This window comes from Condylostylus longicornis, unplaced genomic scaffold (assembly GCF_029603195.1).
Source record: "Condylostylus longicornis isolate FDR11 unplaced genomic scaffold, ASM2960319v2 ptg000150l, whole genome shotgun sequence".
Taxonomy (NCBI): Eukaryota; Metazoa; Arthropoda; class Insecta; order Diptera; family Dolichopodidae; genus Condylostylus; species Condylostylus longicornis.
The window spans coordinates 88,151-111,368 of NW_026578118.1; the positions used below are offsets into that span (position 1 = coordinate 88,151).

The 23,218-nt window shown below is 31.6% G+C and overlaps 1 protein-coding gene across 1 annotated transcript; it reads left to right on the forward strand.

Moving 5' to 3' along the window:
- The first annotated feature begins 1,305 nt into the window (after positions 1 to 1,305).
- Positions 1,306 to 2,615, forward strand: LOC129615835 (uncharacterized protein F54H12.2-like). The gene is made up of 2 exons (XM_055531216.1): positions 1,306 to 1,405; positions 1,570 to 2,615. Exons 1-2 carry the CDS (start codon positions 1,306 to 1,308, stop codon positions 2,613 to 2,615), a joined length of 1,146 nt encoding a protein of 381 aa, XP_055387191.1.
- Positions 2,616 to 23,218: the final 20,603 nt, after the last annotated feature.

Consider the following 23,218-nt stretch of genomic DNA (forward strand, 5'->3'; position numbering starts at 1 on the left):
TCTGCTGCATCAGCTGGTGTACGTCTTAGAAAACGTAAGTCTATCAGAAATCAAAAATTTTCAGATGTACGAAACTGATAGTGGAGATATTATAACGGTTCCTCTAAACAGTCCAAGTCCTCCTACAAAAAAAGAAAAAACTATAAATAGCAAAAGCGCAGAAAAATCTTAAAGACGTGTTTTACGATCAGCAAAAGCAGGTGACACACAAACACAGCTTGATTTTCCCATACGTAAAAGTAAATCGACAAGCACATGGACAACTTACAGTTAAATGATGAATTTTATGTAACTTTACTAAGTGACTCGTCCATTAACTACTATCCTGAAAACACATTGGCAGCTTTTACTAATAAATTAAATAAACAATTTGCCCTTGATGAAAAATGGAAAGTTGGAATTTCACAAGTGTATGTAAATGATTATGTATCATAAATTTACGGAGAAAACGACGAAAAAAGAATTGCAATTACGATTGGAAGTACAGAAAAAAAATATGAAAACATAGGTACAACTTATATTCCAGATAGGAAAGAACAAATCAATTGTGATTGGAAAGCTTTTGTTTTACCTACACTCATACAAAATATAGAACCGGATGCAGGATATACAAAAAATGAATGTGAGCGTCAACTTATATGGCAAATTTTTGATTATATTTCAAGGAACTCAAGTTACATAAAATCTGGAGAACCAACTGAATACTCTGTGGAAGTGGTTAAAATATGTGTCAGCGATCCAGAAGTTGACATAAAAATAGGTGTAAAAACCAATTGGTCAATTGATGTTTTTATCAAAGTATGTTTTAATCAAATTTTAATAAAATACCCCGATTTTAAAAAATATAAAGACAGAATTGTGCAATTGTACAAGTCTTATTTAGAAACCTTATATTTTATACCAGGAAATAAATCAGATATTATGTTTGTATGCAGTGACATTATAGAACCACAAATTGTCGGTGACAATACTTTGAGGTGTTTACGAACAATAAAATAATAATAAAGAATACATACGAAAATAATTTTTTTGAATTTAAAAATATTCATTATTTTCCAGTTGAAAATTAATTTTTTTATTTAATTTTTCTATTATGTTATGTGATAAGTATGGTAAACAAATAAATTTTTCCAATTTAGTTCAATCTGGTAAAGGGCTTGATGATATCGGCCCCTTACTTCATTCTGCCTTTGCCTATCAAAGAGGTCGAGGATTGGGAAGTTTTTTTGGGGGCTTTTTAAATATTTGAAACCTTTGTTTGTCTCCGGAGCTAATATATTGAAAAATGAAGCAATTAATTCCAGTATGAATGCTCTATCTGATATTGCAACTGGAGCAAATATAAGAAAAGTAGCTCAGGATCGGGGTAAGGAAATTTTAAAAAATGTGAGACGTGGAGCAGTTCGTAAATTAATCGAAATGTATGGATCTGGAAAAAGAAAAAGAAAAACTATAAAAAGGCGCCTCATTAAAAAAATCGACTATTTTGCTTCAAAGCGACGAAAAGTTAATAGCAAAAGAAAAAAAGTTGATATTTTTGATTAATTATGATTGAATGTATGAAATCAGAATTGGATATTTTTAGAACAAAACCAATTCAATCTAGTATTTTAAGATCTGAAGAAGTTTCATACAATCCTATTGCTTCTTTAGATAATCTATCAACTATTGACTTTGTCTCATTAGGTCATGGTGATACATACAGAGATTTATCTTCTACATATCTTAGATTAAAGGTACAAATTGTTAAAAAAGATGTAAACCATTGGAATAACGACAAAGGTGCCGACGGAAAAACATTGCCCCAACCAAGTGTAGTGAATAATCTTCTACACTCAATAATAAAACAGTGTAATGTTCAATTTAACGGAAAAAGTATTACCCCGTCAGATGGAAATTATCATTACAGAGCACACATTGAATCATTATTAAATTATGGTACGGATGCCGCTACTACTCATTTAGAGTGTGCTGGATGGTGTTTAGATAAACCAAACATAGCAAAACCAGATAATAATGGATCAAAAGAACGTCAAAAACTTTATCACAACAGCAATATCGTAGAGCTAATGGGTAAACTACATTTGGATATGTTTAACCAACCGACTCTTTTAATAAACAACGTTAATGTGAGAATTACTTTAACACTTGAAAAACCAGATTTTTATATTTTTGCAGACGATGCTGATGAATCTCAGTTAAAAATTTTGGAAGCTACATTATTTATGAAGCACGTAACAATAAACCCAAGTGTACTACTAGCCCATAATGCTGTTCTAGAAAAATCTAATGTCAAGTACAATTACAAACGTGTTGAAGTAAAAAGTTTTACAATTCCTTCTAATACATCAACTGTTTCACTTGATAATGTCTTCATTAGGCAATTACCCAACACCATAATTTTTTGCCTTACAGAAAATGTTGGCTACTCTGGAAAAAGATCAGAAAATCCATATAATTTTCGACATTTTGATATGTCCCAGTTTGTATTGTATGTAAATGGTGTACAAGTACCAAACACAGCAATTGAAACAAGTTTTTCAGATGAAAATAATAGTCATACTCGTGCATACCATACACTTTTCTCTGGTACAGGAATTTATCATAATGACTAAGGACATCAAATATCAAAATCTATGTTTAGTAGTGGATTTTTCATCTTGGCTTTCGATTTGACACCAGATGCACCAGGAAATGAGATATGTACTTATCAGTGTTTAAGAACTACTTAATCAGTGTTTCTTAAAACATGTTGTTGGCGTATACTTATTTTTTAAACAAAACACATACTGTAAAAGTAGTAATAGGATTCCACGTAGAATTATTAGAAGCAACCATTTCAATACACCGTATTGGAAAAAATGAAATTTTTGTAAATTATGAAGATTGGGTGGAATTTTATCAGTAATTTCAAACAAAGTATAAAAAAAAATTTATAAATAACAAGGTCTCTTGTCTACAATTTGGAATAAAAACCAAAAATTTACAAACTTTCGTGTTAAGGAGCGAAGAGATGGATGAATTTCATATCCTAATTGATTTTATTCATTTGGTAATGGATTACAACCACAAGGCTGAAGAAGGTGTAAAAGACTATGTAAGGAAATATATAAGACAATGTGTAGAAAACAATGAAATCATACTAAAAAGTGAAATTTATATACCATTAGATCGATTTAACTTTCAATTTAATTATTCTAGATTGTTTTATGAAATTCCGTTTTTACTTAAAAATAAGATAAAAAAATATTTAGAAATAAATAAAAGCACTATGCTACTAGATTAATATGTTACTTGTATTTTATTTTTTCTTTTATTTACATTATTTTTGTGTTATTTAAAACATGAGTTATTGTAAAAATAATAAAAAGCAAACATAAAAATACCATATACAGCATAAGACATTTATAGCAATTCCAGCAAAATGAATTTGGTATCTGAATTGGTTCTTCTTCATTATTGAACATAATTGAAACCCCATCCCCTCTTGGTGATTGAGTATCCATTTTATTTCTTTAGTAAAACTGGAAAATTCGTTACAGTTATGCTGCTACGATTATAAATTGATGTATACTAAAGTTTTTTATTTGAATCATGCTTAATTATAAAAATACTGACTTTGTTCATTTTTATTGAGCTGCAACGGCTTATATAAATAATCGAATCCTTTTTATTTTTCTTATTTTAAAAATGGATGTCAACGAGTTTTTAAATGTATATAATTCTGTTATTTTGGAAGAAGATAAGAATCAAATTTTATATTTAAACAATTACTTAAAAACATTTAAACATAAATTACAATTAACTAGTTCGATACACGGAAGCCATTTTACTATTTGCCCTTGGGCGTACGACGATCTGGACCTGATACTTGTGAATGCCATACAATAGAAAAATACAAAATTGAAGTTGCAAAATTGATTAATTGGTACGAAAAATATGTCAAGAGCTCAAATAGTGTCAGAAATTCATAGACCGGCTCGAAAAAATTGCCGGAGGAGAAGATTTCTACAAAAAGGTTTAAATGATACATGGCAGATTGATTTAGTTGAAATGATTCCTTATGCAAAGTTTAATAAGGGCAAAAAATATATGTTAACTGTTATAGATACCTTTTCTAAGCACGCATTTGCTGAACTTGTAAAAAATAAAACTGCTGATAATGTTTTACAAGCTTTTAAAACAATTATAAAACGAAGTAAAACTGTACCAAAAAATATTCATTCAGATCAAGGCAAAGAATTTTTTAATATCAAATTCAAAAATTATATGCGGGAGAAAGGAATTAATCAATACCATACGTTTTCGGATCTTAAGGCGTCTATTGTAGAACGCTTTAATCGTACTTTAAAAAATTTGATGTGGAGAAAGTTTAGCTTACAGGGTAGTTACAAATGGATTACTATATTACCGTCTTTATTAAAAATATATAACTCAACCCCCCATAGAAAAACCAAGCTACCACCTGGAAAAATTTCTAAAGAAAATGAAGAATTTATTTTAAAAAAATTTTATGCAGAGCTTAAAATTTTTCAAAAACATAAATATAAAGTAGGAGGCTATGTTAGGATAAGTAAATATAAAGGAATATTTGAAAAAGGTTATAATGCAAATTGGTCTACTGAAATTTTTAAAGTTATTAAAGTACATAATACATATCCAGTTACTTATGAGTTGCGTGATTATCAGAGTAATGATATATCTGGTAAATTTTATGAACCTGAATTAACACCTGTTAAAAATTCTGACGCCTATTTAGTAGAAAAAATCCTAAAAAAACAGGGCAATTAAATTTTTGTAAAGTGGTTGGGATTTGACAGTAAACATAACAGCTGGATTAATAAAAAAGACTTAATTTGAAATTACTTGTACATTTTATTATAATAAATTTAGTTTTATAAAATTACATGACCATTTATTGAGTTATTTTTCTTCTCTTATAACCAAATGGCAACGAACTGTAATCAGGCAAAAATCTTCGCTTTTCGGATTTTGGTTGATATGTTTTGGTTTCAGACACCGTAATAAGTTCATGTTCTTTTGTTCTTCGAATATTGTCAGAAAGTATGGAAATATTTTCAAAATTGTTTAAATTTAAAACAGCTTCCTTCATCGTTTCAAAATTGATTTTGTGTGAAGCGTCGTAGTTTAAGCGAATTCCTTTCACCTTGCAAACCACTTTTTCAGAATTATCTTTTGTAGAAAAAACCTTATAGGTGTAATTTTTTGGACCACCGCTTACAAATTCTGTAACATAACTACCTTGGCCATAGCTTTCTAATTCATTAGTCATATCCCCTATAAACTCTCCAGTATGGGGTTCATATTCACCTTCACGACTTATGTAAAATACTGAGTCTGTATCGTAATATAAAACTCGATTATCTAGCTTTTCCAAGTATGTGTACAATTTTAGACGGGCTTGTGCGGTTGTGAATGCAGCAATAGAGACATTCACAGTTGATAAAGATTCTGTTACCTCTTCTTTGTATTGCCAGTTAATAACAATATTTCTTCATTATAGGTAAAATGTGGCATACTTCTATTGCTGCATTAGTTAACATCCCATACAACTCAAATGGCTCATTTATAATGTTTGTTTTTTGTAAGTTTTCTCTTTGTCCGAATTTACCCCAAAATGAATTTAACATCAATTTGGCAAATGATCGTAACCCAGGATTGTTCAAAACTTTTTCATATTCGAGCTGTATGTCTTCGTTTTGCAAAAAATCTTCAATATATTTTTCTTTTTGATCTTTAGTACAACATTTGCTGGGCCACCCTGAAGCTTCTTGTTTTATTTTTAAAAATTTATCCATCATTTTACTAAATAATCCTTCAGCGTTTTTAAGTTTATTATATTGTGATACGTCGTATTCCCATATTTCATACGTCTCCTATATCCTATAATTTTTTTCTAGAGCCTTAATAACTTCATCGATAACCCAAGTTCCCGTTAAGGCTCTTTCACCATTTGAATGTGTGCAAAATTTATTTTGATTTCTTTGTTCGCTGCATAAACCGCATAACGTAAACATTAATTTATTATTTTGCTTCAGCGGTAAAACCGGATGATACAAACGTTCAGGTGGCAATATTTTACACTTTATGAGACCATTTATGTTTTGTAAATTTAATGAATAACATTTAGCATTTCCAATATGGAGTTTGGGATGTCCAATAGGGAATTTTCCGTATTTACATACATATGGATATAAGGAACACACATCAATATAATTTATTTTTTCTGCATGTTTGCACTTATAGTAACTAAATGTATTTCCTGTGCGACCACCATAAAATGAATCTCGAGGATATAACGGGGTACAGTTTACTAATGGGTGATTTTGTAAATGCTCTTTCTGTTTTGTACTAAGTAAACTTTCAAAGTCACAAGCCCACATTTCCACAACTTCGTAACCTAAATTTCTTAATCGGCTACTTTTTTCAATTGTTCTTGCATAGCGGTGATTTAGAGTGTCATTTAAATCATCGTACAAAGGTTTGTCACGTTTTTGTGGTAGACAAGAGGGGTGCCCATGAAAATAGCATCCGTAAAACTCAAAAACTTGATTAGTTTCTTGGCAATAACCGTCTACTTTAACACCGGCCACTATAGCTTCCCGTTCTTTAGCTGCATGTTGAATATTGATTTTACGGTTTTCCTCTTCAAAAACCAGCCACTGTATAGCCTGCTTTGACTGATTATCTGCATATCTATATCCATTTTTAGGAATCAGCCCGATAGTATTGGACTTAAGAAAATTTCTCCGAAACACTAAATTGCACGCTGATGCTATAGTTGTGGCTTCTAAAAACGGTTCCACATTACATTCAGTTATGAACAATTTTCGAAACTTAAGGCAGGCTTCTCTTAATATTACAACATCATAAATACAGTATTCAATAATATCACGTTGCATATTAAAAACATCATTTTTATGATTTTCATGCCATTGCAGAAATATGTCACGTTCTTTTGGTTTCATGCTGTTTGCCCCTTAGTATTCTATTGCTGGTAAAAGGCCAACATAATTCGCATTTTTTATGGTGTTAAATTTGTATGGAAAGTATCCTTTTTACCTACCGTATTGTGCAAACAATAGGTAGGTTATGTGATGGCAACAAATTTTGCATATCGAGTTTTCTGTGGGCACGTACTTCTCCATAGTAGGGAAGTGTAAATAAACTATTTTTAGCAACCTGTCGGTCTGTCGGTCTGCCGGTCTGTCGGTCTGTCGGTCTGTCGGTCTGTCGGTCTGTCGGTCTGTCGGTCTGTCGGTCTGTCGGTCTGTCCGTCTGTCGGTCTGTCGGTCTGTCGGTCAGTCGGTCTGTGTGTGCACGCGTGTATCTCAAGTTCGGCTGAACCGATTTTGATGAAATTTTATATGTAAGTTTGTTTCCACCATGGCACGGATCGATCAACTTTTGGTATATATCAGGCCTCGGGAACTGCACTTTTTAGCGGGCCTGTTTGACATTTTTGAACATTTTGAAGAAAATATTCAACCGATTTACTTGAAATTTTATATATAAGCTTAGCTCGACCGTCCGCAAAAATTCGTATGTTTTGGAAGAAATCAGGCATCGGCAACTAGACGTTTACTACTGGCCAAATATACATGTTTGTGTATATAAAGAGAAATGATCAACCGATTTCATTGAAATTCAATATATGAATTCCCCGTATTAAGACAATGAACATGTAAATTTTTTGGAAAGATCAGGCATCGGCAACTAGACGTTTACTACGGGCCAAACATACACTTTTGTGTATATAAAGAGAAATAATCAACCGATTTCATTGAAATTTAATATATGAATTCCTCATGTTAAAGCAATGAACATATAACCTTTTTGGAAAGATCAGGGGTCGAGAACTGATTTGCGGGCCGATTTTACATTTTTCACCATATCCACAGAACAAATTGATGGAATTTCTTGAAATTTGATATTTGAGTTCTGGTTGTTACCGAAACTAACTGGCGAGCATTTCAGGGAGTTCGGGTAGCACAAAGCGAAACTCTACTAAGAGCCAAATTTACATTTTTCTAAGTATGTTAACTATAAGCTTACTAATGTCCTAAAAATTGGAAAGAAGTATTTAACAGACATTTTTATAATATTCTGTAACACTTTCATTTAACTAGACAATACACAATGCGGTCGGTTATGTGTTGACCACATCAGATTTTTTAAAATTTGATGGTAAATCAAAAGCTTTCGGTAGTTCGGAGAGAGCCATTGGAAAATAATTTAGCGAGTCTAGAAATTTTATGTTGTCAATTAACATCATTATAATTTTGGTTCCTCTCATGATTAATTTAGGTTTTAATACAGTTTCCTGTAATATATAATTTAAGATGAACTGATGATCAAACGCTTGTCCATTGTGAGCTATAACAATAATTTTTTTAAAAAGCTTTCTCAATGCTAACAAATGTAAAACAAAGTTGGCAATAACGTCTTTTTCTTTAATTATTTTACTTCTAAATTTGCATTTTTGGCAAAACAACAATTTAGATTCATCGATGCAACTATCACATCTCTGAGATAACACACGTAAATTTGGTTCGTGAAGCCTTTCATTTTCACTAATTTTTTTTTCTTGTCGTGTTTCTAAATCATAAAACACGTAAATAAAGTTGCTTAATGATGGTTCTTTGTCGTCTTTTTGAATAAAACATAGATGTCCTTGACTAACATGAATATTACAGGTTTTACAAAATGATTCCCCGCAAATATGTTGTCGATTAGATTTATATGTCTTAAGACAACTTAAACATTTTTTCACTTCATCACAAATACTTTTGCTTTTTGAACCCGATGCTTTATGGTTTTCTAAGCAAATAGGGCTTTGAAACAGTCTGTTGCAATCTTTACATAAAATATTGTTTCCATTTGATCGGCATTGTGGTAATTGTTGACAACATGGGCATATACGAGAACATCTGTGGTCATTCTTTTCATGATACGGAATATTAAACTCCTCACAATAATATAAAGAGCAAAAAGCCGCGGTAAGAGAGGTAATTACATTAAAATGGTCATCATAATGTAATAAATTGATCCTTTTACCATGATTACTCCCTTCAAATATCACATCTCTACCACCACCTCCATATTCATTAACAACAATTTTGTAATTATTTAAATAACTTTGAAATTGTTTTAATTCTGTTACTCCACAGCCGAGTACGGGAATTATGACGTTAGCTTGTTTTACCAATTCTTGGGCTTTTGTTAATTGTTGCTTATTTACATCTCGTCGAATTTTTTGATAGTTTACATCATTTTCTATTTTGGCAATAGCGGTAATTAGAGCACGGGGCAAACATAAGTTATCTTTATTGTTAATACTAATTATTCCAGTTCGTTGCTTACATTCCTCAACAAAATTGTTATATTTCTTGGGCCTTCCTCTACCAACAGGTAGACTGACATGTGTTACTGTCACACAAAAATTGTCCGTATTTAAACCTGTAACAAAAAAAATTATGTAATAAAAAAGATAATACAAAATCAAAATGTAGTAACAACTTACCCTCGGAATTACTTTGAAAAATTTTTTAAATTATATCCCATACGTCTTCAAATTTTAAACTTTCAGCTGGCCTATAAGCAAGCTACGCAGGACCGCGGTGTTGAAAACTTTCTCCACAAAAGGTCAACCCGACCATGTCACTTTTTGTCAGGTTTTGTAATACATATTTAATGATTTTTTCCACGGCTTCCCTTACCCAAGTAATCGGGTCTTCATTGGTGGGTATTGGATTTATTTTAAATATTATTTTTCTCCCACGTACCTTAAAACGCTTGATAATTGTTATATAATCACTTTCAATTGTACAGCGATTCGAATTTAAAAATTTTTGTAAAATAACTTTTTTCGACATAATCTATGTTGTTTTTAAAATGACTTTTCCTAGCAAAATGATAGAAATAAAAGTTTTTACTCTTATTATAATGTTTCTTTCATTTCAACGATCAATGTTTTTATTATAAATAATCTTCAACATTGTAACAATTATAAAATACTACCTGTCACAGGCTGTAATCGTATAATTTTGTATACACAAAATAATTCATTAAACATAGGATTTCTATTAAAAATTGAGAATGAAAAAGGATCTATAAAAATGATAGATCTATTAATTTAACTTGTTTCTCTTGCAGGCTTTTTTCATAGTAGGTTTATAAATAGATTACTTTGTACTATCTTGAAAGAAAACAAGTATTCTATATCTACCTTTTTGTAAGAATTTTATTTTTATTTTTTTTTATTTTTATTTATTTACACCAAACAAGGTGCTAACATAATTTATATTAATTTACAAAAAAGAAACTTATTACATACAAAATACAAAAAAATTGCTTATGCTTAATACACGAAACAAGAAAAAAAAAAATATTACTAATATTTAACCTACAAACAATAAATACATAACTGCTGATGCAGCAAAATTAGAAATTTTAAGTATAACAAACAAAAGTGAATCAAAAGAAAAAACACAAATTATAACAAAGTACAATATAGTGTAATATGATATTATAAAAATTTACTAAAAAAAGTCAAAAATGTTTCTACTTATGACAATAAAAAAAACTATAATTAGGTCAATGAATTACTTAAAAATTGTGGTAGGTTATGGTTAGTATAAAGTGTCAAGAATTTTTTTTTTGAAAGTGTTCTTGGAATATGTAGGTGAAAAAAGATAGCTAAAACGATTGAATACAGTACAACACCTATTAATGGGCTCATTTTTACCATATTCAGTTCTATGTGTCTGTTCTTTTAGAAATTTAGTGTGTCTAGTAGGCCTGACGTCATTATTGATAATCATTTTTCTTTTAATGAATTCGACATTTATAACGCCAGTTATAACGTCAAACGTGAAACACGAAGAAAGCATAGAACGGCGAGATTCAAGGCTAATCATATTTAGGGACTGCAGCCTAACTTTATAGGAAGGGATACTGTGAAAGTCATGTGGATCGTAAAGATTTCTTAAAGCAAAAAGGAGAAATTGTTTTTGGACGGATTCAATCCTATTACTATGTGTTACAAAAGCGGGATCCCAAATAATACTGCCGTATTCTAAAATAGAGCGAACCAGAGAACAATAAAGTGATTTTGTAACACAGATATTGTCAAATTCTCTGGCTCTACGCTTTATGAATCCCAGCATCTTGTTTGCTTTGGAAATCATATAATCATAATGTGCATTAAAATTTAATTTGCTATCTAGAATGATACCTAAGTCAGTTATGTGGTCGACGCGTTCTAAGGTGGAGTTTTGAAGAGAATAATTTTGGCAAACGATTGAACGCTTTCGTGAAAAGCTGATAATATAACATTTTTTAACATTAAGGTCTAATTTATTAGCACTGCACCAGTTATCAAGAAGTACTAATTTCGTTTGTAGGTAGTTAGTATCAGATATATCATTTATAACGTGGTACATTTTTAAATCATCAGCGTAGGTTAGATGAGAAATACCCGATAGACAATGAGAGAGGTCAGAAATAAAGACATTGAAAAGAATAGGGCCTAGATGACTTCCTTGAGGAACACCGGAATGAACGCGAATAGGTTTAGATTTAATCCCCTGGAATTTAACGAATTGGGTTCTCCCCGAGAAGTACGATTTGAGCCAACCTAGTAGAGGGAACTTAAAACCAAAATTAACTAGTTTACGCTCCAAGGTATTGTGATCGATGCGGTCAAAAGCTTTACTGAAATCCGTATATATTGTATCAACTTGAAAACCTTTTTCCATTAATGAAAGAACGTCAGATGTGAAAACTGTAAGATTTGAGGTTGTCGAGCGACCAGTTCTAAAACCATGTTGCTCGTTATTTAATAATGGATTGATGACCGGTGCAAGTATATTAGTAACTAATTTTTCAAATAATTTTGGGATAGCAGACTGAATAGCAATACCTCTGTAGTTTTCTATCGCTGTTTTGTCACCTTTTTTGTGAATTGGTATCAGATACGAATTTTTCCAAGCTGATGGAAAAACTCCGGTGGATATAGATCTGTTAAATATTGAAGTAAGAGGGTTTGACAAGGTGTAGCGACAATTGTAAAGAAATATTGGTGGCAGAAGGTCAGGACCAGATCCCTTCTTAACGTCTAGACTACTGATGCCCTCAAAAACATTTTCTACCGATAAATGAAAGTATTCGAAAAGCGGGTTGGTATTATTAACAAGGGGTGAAGGATTGAAATTAACATTATTAGAGGGTAACTCAGGGCGATAAATTTGTTGGAAGTTGTCAGCAAAAAAGTTACAAATTTCCGTGGGAGATGAAGACATTCTGCCATTCATACACATCGAAATCGGGTAACCTGATGATTTACGTTTAGTATTAACGAAGTCGAAAAACTTTTTAGGGTTGCTCATTATTGAGTTACCGATATTTTGGACATAATTATCATATGCCTCGTTTGCCTTAATCTTAAATTCATTCGCCAACTCATTATAATCATTTATAAGTGAGTTGTTGTCATTACCAGAGTGCTTAATTTTATGGTACAATTTATTTCTCCGGTTGCGTAAATGTCTTAAATTACGGTCTAACCAAGGTTCTTTTAATTTGTCTTTTCTACGGATTTTCGGAATATGGTTGTCAATTATTTCAAAGATAATGGAATAAAAATCATAGATAATATTATCTAAATTATGCTGCTCCAACAACGTTTCCCAATCAATTATACTAAGGGCATAATTGATACCGTGGTAATCAGCGTTCATAAAATCATATACAATTTCGTTATTGTAAGTATTTGAGAATTTATGGTTGGAATAGGGTAGTTCTAAAACCAACGCGTTGTGATGGATTGAGTTTCGGAAAAGATTTTCTTCGTCAGTGGCAGAACGAACATTAATGGTGTCATAAGCATTAGAAAATGCTAAATCCAACCAATTACCTCTACTGTTGGGGTAACGAAAAACCTGCTGTAAGTCGTTCCCATAAAAAGTACTAATGAGGTCAAAATCTATGTCATCCATGAAATTGATAGGAAGAAGTTGGTTATCAAACTCATCGACGACAAAAGATAATGATGGTCGATTGAAATCACCCAAAATTACAATATTATCATCCTCATTCATAATTGTGAATATATCGTTACATATTGCAAAGAAATTATTGTATGAGGACTCGTCAGAATTTGGAGGAAAGTACACCACACCTATGTAGGTATAATTTTTACCTGAGTGAACTTTAATAAATTGATGGTCAAAAGTTGAAAAAACCCTAGATGATACCAATTGACTTGGTACATGATTATTGGTGGCGATTAAAACTCCGCCCCCCCTAGATTGACCCGTGGAGCTATAATCACGGTCATTTCTATATACGGACCAAGTGCTATCAAGTATTTCTTCATTTTTGAATGAATCGTTTAACCAGGTTTCAGTGAAGACTAGAATATTAAAATTGCATGATTTGGCGTCAATAAAAAGGTTTTTTAGTTTACCTCTCAAACCACTGCAATTATGGTAAAACATATTAAGGAGCTTAACACTCTTATTGGTATTGTCAATTAAACGTATGAGATTATTTGGACGTGCAGGGACGAAAAAACTTATGCTCGTTTTCCCTTATTTTTTGCAGATATTCACGTCTTTTACTCACAAGTTGAAGCCGATAAGCTTCCAAGTCAGCTTTAGCATCCTTAGTCGAAATCCCCTCAGAATCATAGTATTTAAGAAACAGTTCTAGTAGATCCCTATAATTGTTAGGCAAGCCTTCTTGTCTAATTGAAACCTTTAAATAAGTTTTTGTCTTGCCCTCCATGCAGATATTGTTATCTTGGTCATGCATATATGCTAAGAATAAGCGTACGTTATTCAGAACACTGGGTTCACGGAAACGAGACAACGCGTAGACGCTGTCTCCTTGTATCGAATTTTGCGTCATACGAACTATTGGAGGAAGAAGCGGATTTACAAAGTTGGGAGAGTTCTTATTAGTAGCAAGGTCATTGTTTTTATCATTAATATTAGTATTATTATTATTATCATCATCATTAATATAATTATTATTACTATTATTATTATTATTACTATTATTAATATTATTATTATTGTTATTATTATTATTATTATTACCACTATTATTATTATTACTGTTATTATTATTATTATTATTATTATTATTATTATTATTATTATTATTATTATTATTATTATTATTATTATCATCATTATTCTTAACATTGTTAAAGTTGCTACTTACAACATTATTACTATTATTATCATTATTCTTGTTAATATTATTATTATTACTATTATTAGCACTATTATCGGTAGTACTGTTATTGATAGTATTGTTATTATCAATATTATTATAATTATTATTATAATTATTATTATTATTATTGTTATTATTATTATTATTAGTATTATTATTATTATTATTATTATTATTAATATTGCTATTATTATTAGTTTTAACATTCCCGTTGCAATTAATATTATTACCTATGTCGTCATACCGATTAATTGTATGAGAATAAACAAAGTTATTGTATTTTTGAACCTTTTGGCTAGATGAACCCAACATATTGTTAACTGCACAATCTGTTTCAGTCTGAGTTGAACTAGTTTTAGAAGTGTTAGTAATACTATGTTTTTTATTATTGAAAAAGTTTTTTGTTTTGTTAGTAGTTGAGGAAGATATTTTGTGAGTGTCATTACTATGTCTAGGCAAAGTATCCTTAATTATATTTGTAGAAACTAATTTAGAACTGGAAGCTGTGTCATACCTGTTTTTCCAACGAGTAAGAGTTAAGCTCTTAAAATTGAAAGCCTCCTTCTTATTACTGAAGAACCAATCGTACTTTTGTGGGAAAACTACTTTGAAGCATCTGTAATTGATCTTTCTCTTATTACGCAACCTCGCAGGATGAATTATATCGCAACTGTTGGCCGTTATTGAAAAGTTGCTTTGAAAGAATTTTAAAATCCACATTTTATCAGCGTAAACTGGCGCTCCTTTTACGAAGTAGGTTGTGCTATGGTCACTCGTTTCAATCATAGAGTTATGATTGGAATTCCTTAATAATTTTTGAAAAGGTACTTTTTTGCAATCCTCGATCTCATCCTGAAGAGACTCAACTGCCTTTTGAGTAGCTTCATTATTCTTTGGCGAAGGTGGTTTACAGAATTTCAATGAAATCGAGTTGCTTATGTCACATAGATTACTTTCTATGCTATCCAGTCGTTTCATTACAGCTTCAAGCACACCAGCAGAGTCAGGTTCCTTTGTAGTTTGCGGGTCCATCTTGTTATATATATCATTTATAGACATTGATATACTGGACTGGTTCGTGCTGAGTAACTTTAAATTATTAGATATGACAGAATGGTTCTCGGTGAGACAGTTAATTGAGTCCATCATTTTCTCACATTTTGATACCATAAAGTCAGATAAGGATGAAATGCTTTTCTCCAGACGCGGATATTGTTCTGCGTGCGTATTCTGGATCGGACTTTGCTTTTTCGGCTTCTCATCAAAAACTGATTGCGAGAGACTTTCAATATTTTTTGCCGTCTCAAGAAAATTATCGCTATTCAGTTGTATTATAGACGATAGTTTTTGAATCATCCCGTCTTTTTCTTCATGAAGCGATGTAATTTTTTTATCAATGTTGTCGTACATTGCCCTTAAAAGAGAGTGCACTTGTTGGCAATCAGTGCAAACGAAGAACTCTTTCAAGGAATGGTGATATAAATCCCTTGAAGCTCCAATGCAGGCACCATGAAGAGTCCGGTGACAAAAGCCTTTACAGACAACCGACTTAGTTTTACTGTCAGTAGCTGTACAATTAACCATATTGCATTTAAAGGACATTGTTACGTTATATTAAAACTCGTTAATAAAATATTGAAGGAAAAAAAAAAAAAAAAAAATGAAGTGTCACTTAGACTGGTGTTACTGTATTATTACTAATAAGTGTATAATTTAATTATTACAAGACGCGATTACAGTTACAATATTACTATTACAAATTAATAACGAGTATGATTCACAAAAAACAAAAAGAAAAGCACGAAAATAAAAAGCAAAATAAATTAAATGAAAAGAAAATTAAAAGTAAAAGCGAACACGTCTATACTGTATGAATGATGATTTTAAATTGATGATTTTGAATTAATTCACAATTTTACAAAATATGTAATAATTATATCCTGTTAAATGTTGCAATTGATAAAACATTTTATTAAAAATAGGATTTCTATCATAAATAATCTGTGACATTGTAAGAATTATAAAGTACTATCTACGTGTCATAGGTTGTAATCGTTTAATTTTGGATACGTTAAAATAATTTATTAAAAATAGGATTTCTATTATAAACAGAGAATGAAGACAAGTGTAAAAAAAATATGACCATTTGAAAATCTTTTTTTTGTAAGATTTTTTCATAGTAGATTTATAAATAGATTATTTTGTACTATCTTGAAAGAAAACAATTATTCTATATCTACCTTTTTGTTAGAATTTTTAATTAATTTACAATTTTACAAAAATATGTAATAATTATATCTTGTTAAATGTTGTTTAAATACTGAGAGAATTTCTACCAACATTATCGGTTTTCAAAATGGAACCAACCGAGGTTGATCTTATTTTGCAGGAATTCATTACTCCATACAACGCTGTGTTTTAAACCTCCAGCACTTTTTCTTTCTTTTTTTTATTTAATTTTCTGACTTTAAATAAAAATATTATTCAAATATGTAGGTATATGCATCATAAGATTATTTCTTTTACCTCTTTTAACGCGAAAACAAAACAAGAACAGCAAAACAAAAATAAAACAAAAACAGCAAAACAAAAACAAATGCTTTATAAAGGTAACTCTGAATCTTTTCCTATTTATTATTCTTATGCGCAACTCTTATAAGCATATTTTTTGTTTTCGTCTCTTCAGATTCTAAAAATAAATATAAGTACGTTATAATAATAATAATATGCGTTTATGTCATTGCACCAAGAATTTTTTATTCTTATGCGTAATTCTTACATGCATGTTCTTTTTTCTTCTTTTTACCTCTAATAATTACATAACCACATATCATCCTTATAGAAAAATAAATTTAGCTTTCTATTCTTTCCTGATATCCCATTACATAAAATATATTTTCAATCTATATGAGTCGAGCAATACACGACCTCGACAGGTAAACAGCATTCTGTAAACAAGATTAATGACCTGTTAAACCAGACAACTCCTCAACTCGTAATCTAACTTCTCAGGCCAACTTCCTAAAACTTCTTACTTCCCAAAAACGTATAATTAAACTCGTATCACCTATATACTTCAAAAGGTTAATACCAGTTATACAGGTCATGACACACTTTAGCAGGTCATCTACCTATACCAGGAAATAAGAAAGTGAAAGTGGGTCGTGCGATATGGGCTGATTTTTTCCCATCCCAGAGTGCAAGAATACCTACTAGTACAACATTTATTTATTGGTACATTTTTAGCATATTCAGTCCTATGCGTATATTCTTTTAAGAATTTAGTATGTCTGGTAGGTCTGACGTCGTTGTTGATAATAATTTTGTCTCTAATGAAGTCCACGTATATTTTTCCTGTTAGGACATCATAGGTAAAACAAGAAGACAACAAAGACCGGCGTGACTCCAGACTCAACATATTCAGGGATTGAAGTCTAATTTTATATGAAGGAATATTGTGGAAGTCATTGGGGTTATATTGGCTTCTCAAAGCAAATAATAAAAATTGTTTTTGAACCGACTCAATTTTATTTCTGTGTACAGAAAATTCCGGATCCCAAATAATACTGCCATATTCAAGAACAGAACGAACAAGGGAGCAATAGAGCGATTTAGTTACTTCAGTATTGTTGCATTCTCTGGCTCTCCTCTTAATGAAACCTAGAAACAATAGAATCATAATGAAAATTGAAATTGAGTTTACTGTCCATAATAATACCTAGATCAGTTATATGGTCAACGCGTTCTAAAGTGTAGTTTTGAAGTGAATATTCTTGAAAGAGGTTTGAACGCTTACGTGAAAAACTAATAACATAACATTTTTTAACGTTAAGATCTAATTTATTAGTCTCGCACCAAGAATTTAGATGTTCTAACTTTAATTGGAGATAATTAGTATCAGAAATATCCTTTACAATATGATACATTTTCAGATCATCAGCATAAATCAGATGCGGAACACCCGCCAAACACTAAGAGAGGTCAGAAATGAAGATATTGAAAAGAATAGGGCCTAATTGACTTCCTTGGGGAACTCCAGAGCAGACATGGATAGGTTTCGACTTAACACCCTGGAACTTGACAAATTGGGTCCTTTCAGTGAAGTAAGATTTTAACCATCCCAATAGTGGATTCCTAAAACGAAATTGTCTTAGCTTATGCTCTAAGATAATGTGATCAATGCGATCAAAAGCTTTGCTAAAGTCTGTATATCTCGCATCTACTTGAAACTCTCTTCCATAAACGAAAGAATATCGGATGTAAAAATTGAAAGGTTGGTGATCGTAGAGCGACCAGTCCTAAAACCGTGTTGCTCATTATTTAGTAATGGGTTAACAATGGGTGCAATTATACCCGTAACCAATTTTTCAAGTAATTTAAGGAATGACAGATTGAATGGCAACTCCCCTATAGTTTTCAATCGCAGCCTTATCCCCCTTTTTATGAATAGGTATGAGGTATGAAGTTTTCCATATTGACGGGAAAAACCAGAGGATAATGATTTGTTAAAAATCAAAGTAAGCGGATATAATAAATTGTGTCTACAGTTATGAAGAAGTATGGGCTTTATATCCAACCTTCTAGGTCACCATACAATTCTCTGGTATGGATAGTACCAAAGAGGGAAGATGCTTCCGGAGAAAAAAAGTTCAGAATGGTCATAGATTACAGAAAAATTAATAAGATAACAATTCCTGATAAATACCCAATACCAGAAATTAACGAAGTATTGGCAAATCTTGGTAAAAATGAGAACTTTTCTATAGCCGATCTGAAAAGTGGTGTCCACCAAAAGATTTTGAAAAGACCTTTCAGTCAATAACGAAAAGTGCGAGTTTACACGTCTTCCGTTTGGACTGAAAAACGCCCCTTCCATTTTTCATAGGGCCCTAGACGACATTTTGCAAAACCATATTGGGGTGCGATGCTACGTTTGTATTGATGACATAATAATATTCGGGAAAACAGAAAATGAACATTATAGAAATTTAGAAAAAATGTTCCATACTTTGGAACTGCCCAATATGAAAATTCAGCTCGACAAGAGCGAATTTCTCAAACACGAAATTGAATTTTTAGGGTTTCTGATAAGCTCGAAAGGAATTAAAACCAACCCGAAAAAGGTTCAGGCCATTTACGACCTACCAACTCCAAAAACACTAAAAGACCTGCGGTCATTTTTGGGAATGACAGGGTACTACAGGCGATTTATTTGTAACTATGCTAAAATTGCTAAACCCTTGACATCCCTTCTCAGAGGGCAAGGAGGACGCGTTTCAAGAAATCAATCTAAAAAAACCAACATAAGTTTGTATGCGGATGCTGTAGGAGCTTCTAACACACTAAAGGATTACCTAATATCAGAAGAGGTTCTTCTTATCAATCCTGATTTTCATAAGCACTTTGAACTAACAACCGATGCATCGAATTATGCGAGCTATTAGCTATCGTATGGGCATTAACTGCACTACGAAATTTCCTTTACGGATCAAGACGCGTTATCATTTTTACCGACCATCAACCTCTTACCTACGCATTAAGTAATAAAAATAGTAACAGTAAGATGAAGAGATTGAGGGCCATAATTGAAGAGTATAACTATGAACTTAAATATAAACCAGGTACCAGCAACGTAGTTGCAGACACTTTATCTCGACTTGTCCCAAACTCTTTCTCAAACACACTGACTGTAGCACAAAATAGCTCTTGCCAGAGGAATACTCAGCTAGAGGAATACTCTCAAAAACATTTAATAGAAATTTTACGTGATCTGTTAAATCCGAGTGTAGTAAACGGAATTATGACAGAAAAAAATATCATGTATCAGACTCAAGAAATTTAAACAAGTAGAAAAGCCCCTCAGAGATATTCTATTCTTTTACGGAAAACCGGAGTTTGTCTTAATTGACAGTGAAAAGTCACTTAATTCAGCTGTCATAAAATCCATGATGGAAAGGGAATTAAACATAAAGGTCTTTACGAATCCTCCTTTTAAAAGTAGTGTGAACGGTCAGATAGAAAGGTTTCACTCCACTCTATCTAAAATTATGCGTTGCCTAAAGGCAAAAGGAGTAGCAGATAATTTGGAAGATCTCATAAATAGGGTGGTATAAGAATATAACCATACCATCCATTCGGTTACCAAAAAAAGACCTATTGATCTTTAGGAAATTACCCCAAATATGACAACTGAAAAATTCAAAGAAAGCAAGCTTAGTAAGATTATAAAACAACATAGAGACCTGGAATACCATAAAAAGCAGAGAAACCCTCTTCGACAATATGAAAAAGGACAAGTAATTTTTGTTAGACATAACAAGAGACTAGGTACAAAATTGACGCATAGGTACAAAAAAGCAAAAGTAAAAAAAAAAACCATTCCTTATTCGTTATCACAGATTAATCATTAGATTTATTCAGCTTGACAATTTGAAGATCCTGAATGATGCTCTAAAGGAAATCCAAACTGTATTGAATGAAGACAGCACTAGAAGCCTCCCACTACATCCTTACCTGCAGCTCAAAGCAGAACAAATACAGGATTTATTAGATGAACTGAAACCAAATAGAAAGAAAAGGGTAATTGAAGCGATAGGTACCATCTGGAAGTGGATAAGCGGGTCTCCAGACCACGAAGATTTCAATATTGTTGGCAACAAAATGAATGATATTGTGGAAAATAAACCAAATAAACCAAATAACACAAATTACGAAACAAATTCTTGAGAATATAAATTCAGTGTATGGAATCGATAACAACTGTGCTATGCGAATGCAATACAAACTCAGATTATTAAAACAAGAAATAACCAATATAATTTATTCAATCCACTGGGCAAAAGCGGGAATAGCCAATTTTATGTTACTGTTTAAAATAGAATTAAAAAATATTTTAGATTTATTAAATTATAAAAACTTCCCTAATACTAATTCAGAGGAAGCCCTCAATGTAGTTACTGTAAAAGTAACTTGTTTGCTTTTAGTTATAGAAATACAAATAACAAAAAATGATTTATATGATTAATTAGTAATAAAACCAATAAAAAATGATAATAATGTAATAAAACTTGACTTCAACCAAGTACTCTATAGTAGAAATAATTCATTTAAAATTGTAAAAAATTGTGAGAACTTAAGTCACATACCAATATGTAATAAAAATAACATTAAAAGTTTAGGAAATTCAACCTGCGTGTTGCCACTACTAAGAGGAGAAACGGCCACCTGTAATGTCACCAATAATAATCACATTCCTAGCGTAGAAGTAGTAGAAGGTGGTATCATCCTCCTTAACCAGTATAAAGCAGTAATCTTAATAGAGAACGAAGAGAAATACATCAATGGTACTTACCTCTCGACTATTCAAAATTCTAGAATCACAATCGACGGAGAATCATTTTTTACAAAAGAATTATCAACCAGCAAAATATTACCGGCTATCCTTCAACCCCAAATTATCAGACAAGAAGTACATGAACACTTATCTTTAGAATCACTAAGTGGTGTTAACATCAATAACACCCAAGAAATTGAGCTCTTGAAAGGTAAATTACTTACCAGTCGAATTTTACATTCTATCAGTGTCGGTCCAGTCACCATTGTCATGCTAATATTCGCAGCGTCGATAATTATCATCACAAGAAGAAGCAAACAGGTGAAGATCGTCGACATAGAACCCAAGGTAGAAGTCAAATTGAAAAATGCCGCTTCAAAGGAAAACTCATCCGAAGCAAATGTAACCGCATCCAAAATGATACCAAAAGCAGTGCCTAGAAATGGTGCACACCAAATCAGAAATCTCTCTAGAAGAGCTCGAAACATGGGACAAAGGGTATTAGATAGGGTTTTACCTCTAGGGTTCCAGAAAAAGCATTAAGTCCACCCACCCTCCCCGTTCAAAGATGTTTTGAGACCGCTTTTTACAAAATGTTACACCATCCTGTGGGGTAATTTTTATTTATTTTTGAAGGTATAAATATTGTATGTAAATTCATATTTGAAAGTGTGAGTTATAATAAAAAGTGAACACATTCTTAAGGAAATTGTAAAGATTTAATAAAATCTAAATTGCTTTATAATAAGTATGTACTTATGCATTTAGTTATGCATATACTTTTCGCAATCTGCTGCAAAATGCATTAGTAAGCAAAACAAAAGTGTACATTAAGTTTCTTGGCTATATATTTTTAGGAGAAAGTTTTATAAGAAAATGTTATTCTATTGCTTAAGCTTTTTTCAAATAGGGTATTTTTTTAGCACTTTTCCAAAAAATTTTTGAAAAAAAGTGCTAATTAGTTTCACTCTGTCCGTCCGTCCGTCCGCCCATCCGACCGTCCGTCCGACCGTCCATCCGACCGTATTTCTGTTTACAAAACTTCTACACCCTTGAAGATAGAAAGCTGAAATTTGGTATGTACATAGATCTTTACTACAAACTTATCTCTGTAGAACAAAATTTTTACCTATCTCCCCCTCTAGAAGTTATACCCCCCCAAAACCCTAAAAATGGCCTTTTTTAAATATTTGTTGCAATGAAACCACAAGCATTTTTGAAATTTTGCAAACGCATAATGGCAGCGGCTTGCTTCCCCTAGTGCGGTATACTATAGTTAAACTTTAAAAAAACAAAATGGCCGTTCAAATTTACCGTTATATAAAGTCACCTTTTTCCAAATTTTTGATTTCGTTTTTCTTCTAAACCCCAGCTTGTAGAAGCTTGAAATTTTAGGGGCTTATAGACATTAACAAATAGTTCATTTCGTTAGAAAAAAATTTTTTTCCATCTCCACCCCTTCTCAAGTTATCGCCTCTTGAAATTTGTAAAATTTGAATTTTTGGCGCCATATATTTCCGAAACCGCAAACGTTTTCAATTTTCTATAAACATAGAAAGCTAGCGGTAAATTCCATGACATTAAAAAATATAACTATTTTTTTTAACTCATACAATTTAC